The following is a 17,909-nucleotide window of genomic DNA, read 5'->3' as shown; positions in this document are numbered from 1 at the left end:
ACGTCAGTGAGAATCGAAAATGGAAGAGAAAGTTTAAGAAATCTCTCAGAACATAGATCAAAAAGACAACATTTTTTTTTAAAGATATCCAATATCAATCCACAAGGTCTAATTTGACTATTGGAAATTCCAGAAAAGAGAAAACAGTGGAAAAGATGGGAGGAAATTATTTCAAGAAATAAGATTGAAGACACTTAAGTGCTGAACACTATGAATACAAAAAGACCACACCTAGATATATCCTCATGGAAACTGAGGATACCAAGTATAAAGAAAAATCCTTTAAAAAGCCCTAAAGGAAAAAAAAACCTCAAAGGACTGAGGACAAGTGAAACACCAGATTTCTCATCAATCATGCTGAGCACTACAAGATAATGGAGGGATTCTTTCAAAGATCTAAAGGACATTGTTTTCCAATTAGAATTCCGGACCCACAGGAGCTGTAGAGCAAAATAAAGGTACCACCAGATACGCAAGAATTCAGGAAGATTATTTTCCATGCACACCCTTTCAGAAGAAGCAACTTAACGATGTATTCAACAAGCAAAACAAGGAAGAAAACCAAGAAAGAGAGATTTGGGATCCAGGAAACGGTGGATCTGACCCAGAAATAACAGTAAAGGGAAGTCTCAGAATGCTAGCTATGCAGCAAATCTCAGGATGACCCAGTCTGCATTGGAGCATTCTGTCACTGAGGATGGATATCTTTGATACAGAGGGTGTGGCGGAATTTGAGATTCTAGTGAAGGCACCTTATTGGAAACAAGAAAATAATTAAAGCAACTAATAAACTCCAGCAAAAACAACATGTTGCATGATTCCTATGTGAACACACTGAGATATGGCATGATTTTTATCGGGATAGCGTGCAAGAAAGGAGAATGCACATGACCTTGATGGCAGGAACAGTCTCCTTCAAGTGGCTCTGGGGTTAGGACATTGGACACACAGAGAAGGAAGTGAAATTCTAGCACGTTACTTGGCTCTGCAGTGAACAGTTATCACAAGATATAAGTGGTCTTTTCTAGTTACCAACTTTAAAAATCAACATCTAGACAGAGCACAGAAGACTTGAGTATAGTTATAAAACTAAATACACAAGACTGTCTGTCCACATTGACAATGCAAAAGTAAAGCTAGAGCTGATGAACATCAGAGAGGGGAGGAGGTGGGGAAAAGAATAGACACCAGTATCCAATATCTTCCAGAGTGCGTTTACTGTGTTAACCAAGAGAGAATGTCCATAGCTGATGGAATGAGAAATAGAGGGGTTCACGTGTGTGAAAATATAAAGTTCTGGAGAAATCGTGGAGATTACCATGAGCTGAACCCAAAACTTCCAGATTGCTAAGTCGAAAGATATTGTCTAAATTTGGGACATCAAATAAGTAAAGGTCGGGTCCAGACCAGTGGCTCAGGCAGTTAGAGCTCCGTGCTCCTAACTCTGAAGGCTGCCGGTTCTATTCCCACATGGGCCAGTGGGCTCTCAACCACAGGGTTGCCAGTTCGACTCCCACAAGGAATGGTGGGCTGAGCCCCCCTGCAACTAGAAAACGGCAACTGGACCTGGAGCTGAGCTGCGCCCTCCACAACTAAGACTGAAAGGACAACTTGAAGCTGAACGGCACCCTCCACAACTAAGATTGAAAGGACAACAACTTGACTTGGAAAAGTCCTGGAAGTACACACTGTTCCCCAATAAAGTCCTGTTCCTCTTCCCCAATAAAATCTTAAAAAAAAAAAAAAAAATGATGCTGTCGTAATTGGATATCCATGTGCAAAAAGATGAACTTACACCCTTACCTCACACCACACAAAAAATAAAAAAATAAAAAATAAAAAAATAAGTAAAGGTATAAATATGTTATTTAGAATTGTGGAGGTAACCACCAGAATTGCTGAAAACAGACATGGTCAGAAGTAGCTGGACTGACGGTGAGCTGTGACTGTAAAATGGTAGTATTCATTTTGTCAAATGAGTTATATGATTTTTATTACTGTGTTTGGACTGAACCCCTGTTTTGAGCTGTTGTGTGGAAGGCAAAAACAGGCTTCTTGGTTCTGGCATCTATTGGGTTGATAGGAGCTCAGAAATTGGCCATCAGCATACTCTTTACACAGCTGAGATTGGATGGGGACGCAAGGACACACCAGTGAGTTGCATGTTTTATAACTTAAAGATAATGTTTTTCAAGACTCCTTTTTCCTCCAGAGAATTAATTTCTGCAGACATTAAGTCAGATGCAAGTGAGTCCATTTGTCTCCATTCTCTTCCTCTCTTTCATCACAGCGTGTGTTCGTGTGGGACTTGGATGAGACAATAATTATTTTTCACTCCTTACTCACGGGGACTTTTGCATCCAGATACGGGAAGGTAAGACTCCATTTGTCTCTTTCTTTTTCCCCCCCCACATGACTGTCTGTCCAGCTGATTTGTCCTGGGAATTGTGGGGGGCAGTTTATGAGGCGGTTTCTCCAACAAAAGCTGCCCCTTTGGGTCCGCCCAGGTTTGAGAACGCCTGTGGAATTTTCCCTTGACATGTGAAAATTTAATTAGCTTCCCCTTCTATTGTCTCCCATGCCTTTTCTTCCAACACATGAAGCATTCAGCGTCCACTTAATAGGATATAAGCTCATAGTCGTTGGCTGTCTCCCTCCTAAGAGGGCTAGGGTAGGTTGCAGCCAAAACCAGTAATCCTAGCTAAAATACGAGGTAAAGTCTTTTTCTTCTTCCCTGTTGTTTATCTTAGTGTCTCCAGCAGATGAATTTAATTTTCCTTCCATTTTTCTGAGACGAGGGGGAGGCATTTTGTCAGCTCCGGTATGGATCTTAGCAACAGCTTTGCAAATGTATTATCGACAAATTATGTTAGGGAACCATCCCAACATAGTAGAATTCTGGGCGAATGCTCTGGGCTGAATGGTGGTGAATGGAAGAAACGTTGAAACCGCCTGAACAATACAACAATTAACCCAAGTGCTAAAACCCAAAGCCTGCCGATTCTTTGCATTCATGCTGAGGGCTTCCCAACACACATGTGGATGCTCCAGACGTCTGCCATCTCTTCAGGGAGACAGGTGGGGGTGGCGGGGTGGAGCTTCAGAGCACGGGCAAGTTACAGTCTCATCCGAGGTGAGCAACCTGCTGGCAGCTGCTTCCACGCCTGAGTAGGAACCATGAGACTTACCAGCGACTGGAAAATATTTCTGTTTCTGTTTAGAGACCAGGAATATGATTTGACATCACCTCATGGCTTTTCCAGCTGCTCGTGTTTTTTTATGGGAGTTATAACAAGCTGGATGTGTAATTAGCAAGATAGATTTATCGTCTGCCATTATGTTGTAAAGAATATGAAAATGGTGTTGGTGGTGCAGAAATCTCTTACTGTGTAGGAATGCTGTTAATACGTCTAGCAGTGCCTGCGGGAAATCCGGCGTGCGTTTTTGGACTGTGCGTAGCTTAGGTAAAGGATGGCAGAGTCAAGAGCTGCTGAAAACACCTAAGAGTGGAGTTGGCTGCCATGGAAGAAAATTGGGCTGCCCCAAAGGGGCCACGATAGTGAGTTGCTCTCTAGGTCTGGGTGTTCCGTGGTTTTTCTAGCCACCCTGGTAAAGTCACCTTCCCTAAAAGGCATTCTTTCACTCTTCTTTCCCTTAGAGATAGCCCGCTCTGAAGTTCTACGGCTCCACGCAGCAAATTGGTTCCTTAAATTGTGTGGGGCTTTGTAATCTTAGGCATGATTTTGGTGTTTGCGTCTCACCACCACTCCTTAAACCAAATTGTGGGCTCCCTCAGGACAGGGCCAAAGCCCAGAGGCCTTTGTGAGCCCCAGGTCTCCTGGCCCCTGTGATTCCTCATTGCCAGCCACCTCTCTCCAATCCTACCACCTAAGCCCAGCTACCTTCACCTCCAGCTACCTCCTCTCTTAGCTTCCATTCTTGCCCTTTACAGCCCCCTCCAGAGGGATCATCCCAAAATGCAAGCCTGATTAGCGTCCTCCCCAGCTGAAAAATCATCGGTGGCTTCCCGGTTGACAAACCCTACCCCCAGCCTCCAGGGCCCTTGATGAGCTGGCTCTTGCCCCCACTCTCCAGCACCGTTTCCTACTACTCAGCCTGCGTTGCTTTCTGTCCTCAAGCCTGCCATGTTCTCTCCCTTATCCTCTGGGCTTCTTCCAGAAGCAGAGCTTCAGACAATCAGAGAGTGTGGGTAGTTTATTTGGGGGTAGATTTCAGGAAGCATCGGATGCAGAGTGGAGAATTGAGACAGGGAAGGGAAAGCAGCCAATGCAGTGTGCATAAATGGTTTCTGCTGTGGGTAACTGGGGCTTGGTCCCACGGGGGACCCCTAGGAGACTGTGGAACACACCTCAGAGTTGACCCACCAAGGAGGGAGGGTGGTAGGATAGTAATCTACAGATTCCCTTCCATCATGGGGTGAGGGCTTCTCCTAGGGATGTGACCTCCCTGCCCTCTGGCCTAGGGCACATGCTAACAGTAGAAAGCCTCCGCATGTACAGGAATGGTAACAGCTGAGGGGGTCTGGGGGGAGGCACATTGGAAGACTGCTATAATCTAGAATGTTCTAGAAAATTATTTTACTAAGTCAAATCTTACTTACCTTTCAGTTCTCATTATAAATGTAGCTTCCTCCAAGAGGACTTTCCTAACCACTCCCCTCCATCTAAATTGCATCTCTCCCCATAACTATTTCTCATTTATACTATAATCTTGCCCTTATTGCCTGTCTCCCTTCTAGGCTATATGTACCGTGAGGTCAGGGACCATGAACATTTATCAACCCAACTAAGTACAGAGCATGGGTCAGAATTGTCCAATAAATTTTTGTTACATGAATGAATCCGGGCAATTCACTAGAATGAGAGCCGCATGACGACAGGAACTCTTTTTCCTGTTTTATTTATTGTTTTACCCCAAATGCAGAGAACAGTGCCCCCCACATAGCAGGCATCAAATATTTGTGGAAGGGAGGGAGGGAGGAAAGAAGGAAAGGGGGGAAGGAGGGCAGGAAAATAGCATCAAAACAAAAAATTTCTAACTGGTGGCCACTGGCCAAATTCAGCCTGCAGACATTTTTTAGTTTGGCCCCTTGAGTGCTTGAAAAAATGTGAATTTGTCGCCAACATTTAAAAATCAGGAGATTGCACAGACCAAAACTATCCAGATTTCCAACTCTTCTTGAAAACTTAGAAAATTTGGCAATCCTGCATTCCCAAGGGGTAGCAGTCAGCAGGAGCTGAGTGGCGACTGCCCTCTTCGCAGGGGTGTATGCTCTCCAGCCGATCCCCAGCCCCCACCTAGCCTGTTTAACCCGTTTATGGCACCCTCCTGACCCTATTGGCATCTGAGTGTCAACATTCATTTTAGAATTACAGAACCACAGAAGGTATGAGCTGGAAGGACCCAAGGCCATCATGCTCAATTCATCTCCATGGTACATAAGGAGAAATTGAGGCTGAGAGAGAGAGATCACCCAGGACAGAATGAGAGTCAGACCCCAGGCTCACTTGCCTCCCTATGTGCTCCCAGGATGTACAGGGAAAACTGTGAAAAGCCTTTGGGGCCTACAGATGTCCTGTGCAATCTTCACTACTCTTCTGGAATTTTCCACTCCCTCCTCCAGCTCTCTCTTAGGTGAGAAATGAGTTTTGGGGTTTTTTTTTTGTTTTTGTTCTTGTTTTTTGTGTGTTTTTTTTAATTTGCTAAATCTAGCAACCCTTAGAGAGATTCAAAATAACTGGCTTAAACAAGATAGAATATTTTCCTTGTCTAGCAGTCCAGGTATAAGCAATTCAAGCTGATAAGGCTACCCAGCACCAGGGACCTTCTGCCTGATTCTCTGCCATCCCTGAAGCATTGCCCTCATTACCAAGATAAAACATAGCTCACTCCCATGTCTGTACTCCAGCCAGTGAGAAGGGAGAACAGAAAAAGGGGAGTTTACTTCTCTTTCTTTTACTTTATTTTTACTTTTTTGTCCCTCTCTTTAAGGGCCAGACCCAGATGTTGCACATACCATTTGTACTCACATCCCATTGGCTGGAACTTGATCACATGGCCACATCTAGCTGCAAGGAAGTCTGGGAAATGTAGTCTAGTCACATGACCCCTCAAAATTTAGAGACTGTTATTCTGAGAGGGAGAAACGAAGAATGGATATTGGAGGACAACTATTATAGCAGTTTCTAGCACAAAGTACCATGTAATAAGAGGAAGAACAATGAACAAATTATTGAGGAAAAATAAAATTAGTTCAAAAGGCCTAGAGGACAACTGGATTTGTGGATCTGAAGCTCCAAAGAGAGGTCTGGGCTACAGCTGATAAACTTGGAAGTCAGAGAAGTATAAAAGACCTAGAGTAGCAGAAGTATGAGCCTCGTTTTGCAGACAGAGTAACTGAGAGAGACAAGGAGGTTATGCAGTCAGGGCATTCATAACAGAACTAAAATGCATGGCCGTCACTTTGGGCCCATAGCTCTTTCTTTTTGTGCTTTTCCAGTAGCTGCAGCCACGTGGAGCTTATTATTAACAGCAAGTATCAAGCAAGACTCTCACTTTGAAGCACAGAGTATTTAAGCTACAAAGAAAGCTATAATGATTGGATCACAAGAAATAAAAGAGCCAGGGAGGGGTATGTGGGATTCAGGTTGGTCTGGATCCAGGAGCTTAAGCAATATTCTCAGAGCTTGGTGTTTCTGCACCCCTCAGCCAACTTTCTCCATGTAGTCACTTCCTCTCAGCAATCCCAACTAAGAAAGGAGACTGTCTGCTTCCCAAATTCCAGCACAATTCCCAGGCTTCAATCTCACTGACCCAAATTGGGTCACATACGCATCCATTTGCCTCTGATTGGCCAGCCACTCCTGACATGGAGAGAGCAGAGGAGCAGGTCAGCTCCATCCCAACCAAATGGACGAGGTGGGGGAGGGATGGGTCCCCAAAGGAAACTGAAGTGTTCTTTTCAGAAGAGGGTGAGGACTGTGGAGCTTCCAGAATTGGTTCTAAAGGCCAAAAAACCCTCTGGACGTCCACGCCAAGGACCAGCAGCTCTTTGCTTGTGGCCATTGTGTTGAGAACTGGACAGGAAGCCGAAATCATATCAACTGTGGTCCCAGCCAAAGGGGCGACTCACTGTTTACTTAGGGAAATAAGACCAACAGAACTACAGTGATTAAGGGATGATTCAAAACAGTGTTTGAGTTTTAAAACAGAAACTGGGCTCTCTTCTTGTTCCCAATCAGAGCATGTGCTGCTCGAAGCTGCCATCTCTCCACTTCCTGTCCATCTCTTCCTACCCACTACTCAGAGCCAGATCATCCCTTTGGTAGCCGTTCCTCTCTGTATCTTGTGGATCCATTAGAAATTCCCTGGAGAGCTGGAGCAGCCAGTGATTGCTGCCTCTTTCCTCACCTCTCCTCCTCCTGACCCGCCTCCCTGAAGTCCCTGCACTCTATTTTTTCCAGCTGGGGTTAGGCACATGCAAGGTGGTCAGGAGTATTTGCCTGTGGCCAGGAAGGGATTCTAAGAGGGATTCATCAGCTGTCCTCCCTGGGGTTCATTGTGGGTCGATCCTGACTCCCCCTTTCCTGCCTTGCCTTCCAGGCATCTCAGTGCCAATCGGAAGCTCGACTCTAGAACCAGTTATGTGTTTTGTTTAATAACAGCTTGATGGAGATATAATCACATACCATAAATTTACCATTTCAATGTGTACAATTCAGGGGTTTCTAGTATATTCACAGAGTTGTACAACCGTCACCCACTACCTAATTTTAGAATGTTTTCATTACCCCATACCAATGAACAAACATTCCCCTTTCCCCCCCACAGCCCATGGCAACCACAAATCTACATTCCCTTTCTATAGATTTGCCTCTTCTGGAGATTTCTTCTATATTGAGTCATACAATATGCGGTCTTCTGTGACAGGCTTATTTTTCTTAGCACTGTGTTTTCAAGGGCCGTCCGTGCTGTAGCGTGTATCAGTACTTCATTCCTTCTTATTGCCACATAATTTTCCATTGTACCACGTTTTGTCTGTGCATTCATCAGTTGATGGAGAGTTGGGTTGCTGCCACTCTGGGCTATTTTGAATGACGCTGCTGTGAACATGTGTGAGTAAGTTTGTGCAGGGATGTATGCTTTCACTGCGCGTAGGTATATACCCAGGAGTGGAATTGCTAAGTCATGTGGTAACTCTAAGTTTAACATTTTGAGGAACTGCCAGACTGTTTTCCAGAGTAGTTGCACCATTTTACATTCCCACAAGCAATGTTAAGGGTTCCAGTTTCTCCACGTTCTCACCATCACTTGCTATTGTCTTTCCTTTTTGTTTATAATCCTGTTTGTGGATGTGAAGTGGTAGCTCATTGTGGTTTTGATTTGCATTTTGCTAATGACTAATTATGTTGACTAACTAATGATGTGTTCATGTGCTTATTGGGCCATTTGTAATATCTGCTGTGGAGAAATATCTACAGTACTCAAATCCTTGGCCCATTTTTAATTAGTTTATTTGTCTTTCTATTATTGAGTTGGAAGAACTCTTCATATATTCTGGATACCAGTCCGTTATCAGATTTGTGATTTGCAAATATTCCCTCCCATGCTGTGGCTTGTGTTTTTCACTTTATTTATAGTGTACTTTGAAGTATCTAAAGTATTGCAGGGGGAAAGGGTTGAAATTAAATTTAAGGAGAGGTGGCCAGGGAAGGAGGCCTCATGGAGAAGGTGACTTTTTAATGAAAATTTGAAGGAAGTGGAAGAACAGATACAGGGTGGAAGACCAAGGGAGCCACCAGTGCCCAAGCCGGATGCAGTTCGCTTGGTGGATTTGAAGGGCAGCAAAGAAGCTAGCGTGGCAGCAGAGCAAGCGAAGGGCAGAGTAATAACTCAGCTGGCTTTTACTCTGAAGTGGGAGCCATGGAGGTTTGGAGTAGAGGAAGGACAAGGTCCGAGTTATATTTTTAAAGAATCCTCTGGCTGATTCCCTAGGGAGAATCGACTCCCTAGAAGGACAAAGTTGGAAGCAGGGAGGCCAGGAAGGAAGCTACTGCCACCATCCAGCTGAAAAGTGATGGCTGTTTGGACCGGGGAGGTAGAGATGGGTGATGAGAAGTGTGGCAGTCTGGATGTATTTCAAAGGCAGAACCAACCACAGGTAACGAATGAACAGATGAACGAAGAAATGTGATCCCTTATTCTCACCCCCTAGGTTACAGAGATGCCTATTTTCTCTGCAGGGTCTCCCTCTGAAGGGACCTGATCTCTTCTCCCTCTGTTGCCAGCTAGCGAGTTCCTCTTGAACAAACTCTCCCGTTTTTCGCACATTCACTGTATACCAAGTACTGTGCTGTGAATGTTCTTTTTCTTAATTTGAGCTCAAATGCATTGTTGAGTTATTCGCTTTGTGCACATGGGCCTCTTTCTTGTTTCACATAGATGCAAATGTGTGTTTCCTTTTAGACCCTCCCTGTCCCCTCTCCTTGCTTTCATGTGCAGTTTGTTTCCCTGTAAAATATGTATTTTCTTTTTATGGGCATTTATTTGTTATGTACATAAACGGCATTGTTTTAATACTCCATGCTTCTCATGTTTCCCCCTCCGCACCCTTCAGCATCGCCATACATCCAACTCTGTTGCTCCAACTCAGTGGTTCTCAACTGGACACAGTTTTGCCCCACCAGGGACATTTGGCAATGTCATACACATTTTTGGTTGTCACGACTTAGGGTAGTACTACTAGCATCTAGTGGATGGGGGCCAGGGATGCTGCTGAACACCCTACTGTGCACAGTTGGGCCCCCCCACAGAGAATGATCTGGCCCCAAACTTCCCTAGTGTCGCTGTTGAGAAACCCTGCCTTTCTGCTTGACTGCAAGTTCCCACAGCACGCGGACTGGGTCTGATGTATTCATAGCTTCATCCCCGGGCACCCAGCTGTGCCTGGCACATCCACTTGACAAATATTTGTTGAATAAACAAATAAATAAATAGCTTGTGGGTAGGGAGTGTTCGGCATGTGTTATTGCAAGTACTGCAGAAATGAGATTCCAGGGTGCCTGCCCTCCAGGGAACAAATATCCACGCTTGTGACAAGACAGGGGCCTGTCAGCATCTCTCCAGGGCCTGGATGCTGGGTGCCAGCCTGGCCTGGCCTCACCCAGGGCATGGCCCACAGCAGGGGCTCAGCAAAGGCTGTGGAGTGTTGAGCAAGTGGCCCCTCGAGGCGGACTTGGGAGCAGGGACCTTTCGACAGGTGGGCGACATGGGATGGAGCCAGATGACCCTTGCTGTCTCCCTAAGCAGAATCCTATCCGAAGTTTCCTTCCAGATCACCCCTTAAAGGGCCAGGCCCTGCTCTATCTAAAGAGATTTGATGTTTCAAAATGGCAATCCAGGACCAAATCTGGCCTGAAGACAGGTTTAGTTTGGTCCCCTGGCATTTCCTTAAGTTTTAAACTCATTGCCAATATTTTTAAATCTGGATATTTTATATAAAAATCTAGATGTCTTACTTCTCTTGGAAAATGGGAAGGTCTGGGAACATCAGGCCTGAGTTTTCAAAGAGTGGGGACCCTTGGACAGGACGTGTGCCCTGGGGCCACCTCCCCGCCCTCACTCCCTGGAGTGGAGCGTTTCTCACTCCACCTGGGCTCGGTGTCATGGAGCTGCTCCCTTCGTGCACAGTGACTCCTTCACACCGGGTCGTGCCCAGTGTATGTGGGGTACGTAGGGCAGAGATTACTGGTCCCCACACCCTCCAGGTCCTCTGTGTGTACTCTGGGATGCAAGGGTCCCTGCTTCCCTCCAGCCGGATTCCAAGATTTGTCAGGTGGCTCCAAACCGTGCCAAAATCCAGGCTATTTACTTGCTAAAGCTGCTCTGTCTTGGGAATCTGTTATCCCAGCTGCGGACTCTGTTCCCTCAGTGTGGTTGCAATCCCTACCGCCACCTCCCCCTCTCCCAACAGATGGAAGAGAAGCAGTGCTCCTCATCCAATGTCGCGTCCTCAGCAAAGTGTCTCCAACCCTCCTGATTAGGTCAACACGCCCTGTGGGTGGCTCTCGGGACCACAGCATTCGCCACAACACAGTGGCAAGTGTCCATTTCTTGGTGTGACTATTTGATTGTAGAATAACACCATCATCATCGTTATTAAATGGCTGGGATTGAATTGTCGTTATAGTAGCACGGTTAAGGCGCCACCTTTATCCCTGTAGCCTTCCCCATTCCCACAGGCATGACGGCGGGGTACCCGTGACACTCTGGGGTGTTCTTCACAGTCTCCCACATGTCCCCAGACCACAGAGCCCCGGTTGCCCACAGCAGTGGCCTGCTCATTGACCCGCCCTTGTTGATTTCCTTACTTTTCCCCCTCATTCCCCTGATCACCTCCCAGATACACTGCTTACACTCGAACCCTAGGCTCAGGGTCCGCTTTGGGGGAGACCCAAACTAAGACACTGAAGGGGTCTGAATACTCAGACCTCCTGATTAATTCTTATCGAAACGGAAACGCCTCACTGCCAGACCCCTGTCGTAACATAAGCCTCCTGGCTACTCCGCATCTGTCAGAAATGCAGAGCCTCGGGTCCTACCCATTACTAAACTGGAATGGACATTTGCACTTGACCTCCAGGTGACTCCTTCACACTGTGACCTGTGAAATGAGGTGTAAGCCATAAATTCACCTGGCGACAGCTATTCTCGTGGATCCAGCCAGCCTGCCAGCCCCTTTGTGTATCTAGAAGAGGCTGGGTAGAGAGAGCCAGGCAAGATCTTGGCTCCTCTGCTCCCTCGGACCCGCCGTGGTCCCCCCACCCCATTCCTCCGGTGTTATTACGATTCCAGCTCGGGTTCCGGAATCCAATACCCAGCGCAGTGCCATCAGGATTCAATCAGATCCAGTCGCCGATACACGGCTTGGCCTGTCCGTTACTGCTTTACAAACTGAGAAGAAAGAAAGAAAAAAAAAACTCGGTTTTATGACCTCACAGTTAAAAACTATTTGTAGAAGTTGCTAAGGTTCAAATCAAAAGTGCCCTCCCTGGAGGACTACTAGTTAATTCAGGGCACCACAGATTCTTTCCTTTTCTTTCTTTTTCCCAGTCTACCTTGAGATGTAGCTCTAATTCACTTCTGCCGTTCAGACATCTAGAGCTTTCCATCCTTTGACAAAACACAAGCCAAAGTGCTTAAGGACATCTGTTTATTTTATTTCTTTAATGAGAAAACCTTCCAGTTTCTCCGGGCTCAGCTGTGTTTATTTACATTGTGTTAGCCCTGTGAGGCAAGCACCTTGGAAGTTTAAGGCCTGGCCGGGCCCTCGCAGCGGCCTCCAGCTCTGAAATGGAGTCAGCCCTGCCCAAGGAAAACAGAGTCCTTGGAACTCTATAAAATAGATTTTCAAAATAAATACTGCCTAATTCACTCGGTAGATGTGGATTAAGTCAAGATGAATACAATTTGGAAAGGATTTTCTGAGGAAGTTGGAGATTTCTTTCCCCCACTGGGGGTTAAACCTTGTATTTAAATCTACCCCCCTCCCACCCACCCCCAGCTCTCTTTTCAGTTAAGTAAAAGGTATTTAGTCTCTGTGGCTAATAAAGAAATAATGACTTTGATTGGCCTTCTCCAGCAATGATTATTTTCTTTGTAGGAGTAGGAATGGTGACTTAACTCGTCACTTCATTCCATCCAGTAAGGGCAAGAAGCAGACATCTGCAGTTGTCATTCTGGCGGGGGTGGCTGAGGAAGAGTCTGGAAGTGCTTTGAAAGACGTCCTAGAGGTGAATGACAGTTGCAGCGGCCTGGAGCTGGGGGGGGGGGGACCCTTTGTAGATTTAATCCCCTATAATAGTGCTTCCCAGAGCCAGTGGGCCTCCATGCCAAGTGCCTCTGCTTATGTATTTTAGAGCATTAAAGGATTATTTCCAACATAAAATATATTTTAGAGATGGTTTGGGGTTGTCAGAAAAGTGCTCGTTAGCAGACACTTCCTTTGAAGCCCTGTAACTCTGCTGCTTGGAGAGCAACCTCAAAGAATCACTCAACTTAGGTTGAGGGTTTCGGGCTGGTTAAGACTCCTGAGTGCTCCTAATTTTCCGCCCACAAATTTAACAAATGCCGACTGCTCGCCCTGGACTTCTTTTGCCAGCGTTTTTTGTTTTTTTGTTTTTCCTTCCTTAACCCCACCTTTCAATGAACGATGAAGGGCATCTGAAATAATAATATAATAAGAGGGATTTAAACCTCCTCCTATGGAAAACTTACAACAAATTGTCGGTCGGGTTAGAGTGAGAAGCTCTTTTGTCTTCTGTAAATATAGGGGTTGCCGCTCACAATGATGAGTGGTGGAAACGAATCCCAGGTACCCTGCGAACCTACATAATGGGAATAATTTTCCTTTACACTTAACTAGCAGGTTGAGAAGCTGTGTCCCCCAATGTTCCCCCTGCACTTTTTACGGTACTTATTTCCCAACAATAGGGCCCTTGAGCTGTCCAAAGATCGGTGGAATTCCCATGAGCCTTTGGTGACGAGGGTGTCACTCGGTGAATGGCAGGATGATGTCAAGGGGTTGTATTTGGGGTTGACTTTGACAGGGAAATAGGTGGTTTCCCCCCCACCATGCCTTCTTCCCACACTTCGCCCGCCCTAAGTAAGTGAACTTTCCCCCCTCTTCTGACGACAGAGGGGGAAAAGCTCCCGTGCAACACCCCCTGATGGGGCCCAATTCAAAGCAGAAATACGCAGTTTTAAGAATCTCTTTGGAAAAGGGCATCAACGGATAAATGGGTAAATACAGCGCAGGCTATTCATATGTGTACAATGGAATATTTTTCAGCCATAAAAAGGCATTAAGTTCTGATCCATGCTACAAGGTGGACAGATCCCAAAAACGTTATGCTAACTGAAAAAAGCCAGACACAAAAAGTTATCCATTGTGTGATTCCATTTATATGAAATGTCCAGAATAGGTAAATCCGTAGAGACAGCATACAGGGATGAGGGGAGTGGGGGTTAGAGACCAACTGCCTTATGGGTATGCGGCTTCTTTTTGAACTGGTGGAAAATACCCTGTTTCCCCGAAAATAGGACCTCGCCAGACAATCAGCTCTAATGCATCTTTTGGAGCAAAAATTAATATAAGACCCAGTATTATATTACATTATATTATATTATATCGTATCATATTATATTATATAAGACCCAGTCTTATGTTATATAAGACCCGGTATTATATTATATTATATTATATTATATTATATTATATTATATTATATTAATTATATTATACCAGGTCTTACAGTAAAATAAGACTGGGTCTTATATTAATTATTGTTCCAAAATACGCATTAGAGCTGATTGTCCGGCTAGGTCTTATTCTCAGGGAAACGGTATTCTGGAGCTAGATAGAGGTTTGCTTATCTGTAAAATTAGAATAACTATTCCTGCCCCACTGACCTCAAAAGACCAGTCTGAAAATCGTGTTTCCCAAAGAGAACTGTGGGTACTATTAAAGAAACACAAACTTCCTGGAGCTGGTAAAAAATGAACATTTTTTTACTTGAAAAATCAGGGTGTATTTGTTTGTTTGTTTAATATTCTCTTCACCTGGTTTTGGTGTCAGGGAAATACTGGCCTTATAAAATGAGTTGGGAAGTGTTCCCTCCTCTTTTATTTTCTGGCAGAGGTTGTGGAGAATTGGTGCTAATTCTTCCTGAAACGTTTCGTAGAAACCTTCTGAGCCATTTTGGTTTTGGAGGTTTTTAACTATGAATTCAATTTAATACTTGCAGTTCTTTCATCCTGGGTGAGTTTTGGTAGTTTGTGGTTTTCGAGGAATAGGTCCATTTCATTCATTGTTGAATTTATGCGCCTAGAGCTGAAAAAAGTATTTACTTTTACGGTGACTTTCAGTTTTTGTAGCATGTAACCCATACCCAGAAGCTTCAATTATAGAGATAAAAATTTTTCTGTCTCCCCACATGCATGAACCATCATCTTGGTCTTCAAGACAAACCTACAAGGAGATGGGGTGATCCCCATTCTACCCAGAAGGACACTGAGGCCCTGCCCAAGACTGCCAAGCTAGTAGGTGGCAGAAAAGGGATCAGATCCAGAACTGCAGAGGCCACTCTGAACCCTTCTGTCATTCAGGCTGACCACAGCCAATTACAAGGTCCCCAAGTTCCATGGCCAACCATCAAACCTTCAGTCCAACCCCGATGCCAGACATCATACAGTGGGGAGAGGGGTCTGCAGGCCACACCTGACTCTCAAACATATTTCCATTGCATTTTTAAAATTAATTGCCAGCATTTAAAATCAGAAGATTTCACATAAAAGTTAAGATTTCTGGGTTCTCTTAAAAAATCAGAAGATATGACCAGGCTGCACCCACAGTCCCAAGTGGCATCACTGGGCTGGAGATACATACCAGCTGCCTTCCTTTAAATGAGGCAGGTGGTCTCCAGTTTGCCGCAGACCCCACCATTCCCTGTTGCCTCTCTACCACCTAGGCCAAATATCAGTTATTACTCTGTCAACTTGCACTGTTGTCTGTAAGGAGACTTAAGGGGAAATTTCAATATTTCTTGTATCAAGAGTTGGAAAACGAAAGACCAACAGGGTCTTGGGTTTCACCTGGACCGTTTCACTCATTCAAGTGAGCTGCTCCATCTCAGTAACTCTTGTTGTCTTTCGTGCTTTGTCAGCAGAGTTAAGTGCACACTCTCTGGGCTGGCTTCCAGACCTTTTGTGGCCTTCTTCTTCTCCTCCTCTCCTGCCTCATCTCTCAGACTCTCAACTTCATATTTGCTACAGTTTTGCAGTCACAACAACAAACTCCAGGCTTTTATCCATGCTGTTCCCTCTGCCAGGATTATTTTTCTCCTTCACCACCTGTTTGTCCACTCAGCCTCAGATCTTAGACATATGCTGTGCTAGAAATATGCTAAGCCTCCAGGAAACTTTTCTTGGCTACACTTAAGAGGGTTAGGTGTCCCTCCTGTATGTTCCCTCAGCACCTTGTATTTGCCCTCTTGCAACACTTATAACTATCTTATCACTCACTTACTTGTCTCTCTCCCCAACGAGACTTCAGCACCTCGAGGGCAGGCATCCTGTCGGTGTCTTAGTTTTCCCTGGATCCCTACTTTCTAGCACAGCATATCTGTATGCCCCATAATTAGTTGTCAAATTAATGTTCCTTCAGTTATAAATAACAGAAACCCAACTCAAGCTGACTTAAGCAGAACAGTGAATTTATTGACTCGGGGGTATTTAGCATCAGGCATGGCTGAATCTGGGAGCTCAGCAGTGTCACCAAAACTCGGTCTTTCTTCATCTCCTCGCTCTGTTTTCTTCTGATTGGCTTCATTCATTTCATCTGTGATGACGAAAATGCCCCCCCAAGCAGCACAAGACCAGCTTAGCAACCGCAGTGAAAAGAGAACCACTTTCTCAGTAGGTCCAACCAAGCGCCAGACAAAGCTTCCCTTGGCCTGGCTTGAACCAGTCACTCCAGTGGGTGGTTGGGGTCAGCCCCCTCAAAACTACATGTAGGGAGTGATGAAATTCTGGTTCCCCAAAAAACACTCAAAATCTTGTTACCATAAGGTTGGATGAGCAGATAAGCACAACCGACACTCACTTTGACATGTATGTTGTAAGCCACATAGGGACCAAGAGCCTACATGGCCTTCCCAGCACATAGTAGGTGCTCAGGAAACATCTGAAGTTGAAGTGTAATCTTCTGGCCCAGTTACCAGGGCCTGTGCCCGTAGATGTGGCCCCTGTACCTCTATGACCGTTCCTTCCCTCCCTCACGCTTCCCCAAACACAGTGGCACTCAGACCTGCCAGATACACTCCACCTCAGGACCTTTGAACACTTGGTTCCCTCTGTCTGAAATGTTCCTCCTGCCACATGGCTTCCTCCCTCTCCTCTTGAAAATCTGCTCAAACGCTACCTTCCCAGCAAGGACCTCCCTGACCATCCCTATAAAATTGCAATACCTCCCAACACAACCCACATGACACAAATCCTTTGCTTGATTTTTCTCTGTAGTACTTGTCACCTGCTGGCAGGGCATACTGCTGTGCAGAACGTGCATTGTCCATCTCTAGGAGACACCACTTTCATGGCGGTCTGTGTGAATGGTAACCCTGTAGTTGTGCAGTGCACAACCTCTGCAGCCATACACAGCAGCCCTGCCATCGGATATACAACAAATCTTGTTTTGTTCATTTATTTGTGACTATTTTGTTTGCGGCTGTATCTCAGTGCCTAGAACAGTGCCTGGCACATAGAAGACACTCAGTAAATATTTTTAAATGAAAGAATGGATGAATGAATGAATGAATGAATGAATGAATGAATTTTTATCCCCCTCAACCACGCTGCATTTTGACAGCTAAGCTGGGGAGAGGAAACCTGTGTCCTGATGGATGCCTGAGGGAACAGTACACTCAGGACTGGAGGAAGCCCCATGCAGTGACCTCTTGCTCCTTCTTGGGCCCCTCTATAGATGCTAGGGAGTCCAGCTAACAGTATGTCGAGTGCTCTGTTGCCTTTCAAAAGGAAATTGATTTTGTTATGCAAAAGAAGACAGTTAGCATAGCGGTCTAGAACAGAGTTGGTAAACTACCGTGTTTCCCCGAAAATAAGACCGGGTCTTATATTAATTTTTGCTCCAAAAAACACATTAGGGCTTATTTTCAGGGGATGTCTTATTTTTTCATTACAACAATCTACATTTATTCAAATACAGTCATGTCATCTTCTTCTGGAACATCATCATAACGTACTAAATGTGTCCATCTGGCTAATGATCTTAACTGGGGCTTATTTTCGGGGTAGGTCTTATTTTCGGGGAAATA

At 45.2% G+C, this 17,909-nt stretch overlaps 1 protein-coding gene across 1 annotated transcript in view; it reads left to right on the top strand.

Moving 5' to 3' along the window:
* Positions 1 to 17,909, top strand: part of EYA2 (EYA transcriptional coactivator and phosphatase 2) — a 218,076-nt gene that overhangs the window by 151,200 nt on the left and 48,967 nt on the right. The window contains exon 9 of the mRNA XM_074317592.2: positions 2,291 to 2,374. Within this exon, the coding sequence (XP_074173693.1) occupies positions 2,291 to 2,374 (84 nt within the window). The remainder of the gene's footprint in view (positions 1 to 2,290; positions 2,375 to 17,909) is intronic.

Source organism: Rhinolophus sinicus, chromosome 13, assembly GCF_057876585.1.
Source record: "Rhinolophus sinicus isolate RSI-liver-muscle chromosome 13, RSI-T2T, whole genome shotgun sequence".
Lineage (NCBI taxonomy): Eukaryota > Metazoa > Chordata > Mammalia > Chiroptera > Rhinolophidae > Rhinolophus > Rhinolophus sinicus.
The sequence above is the reverse complement of the archived record's forward strand: the minus strand, read 5'-3'. Positions and strand labels throughout refer to the sequence as shown.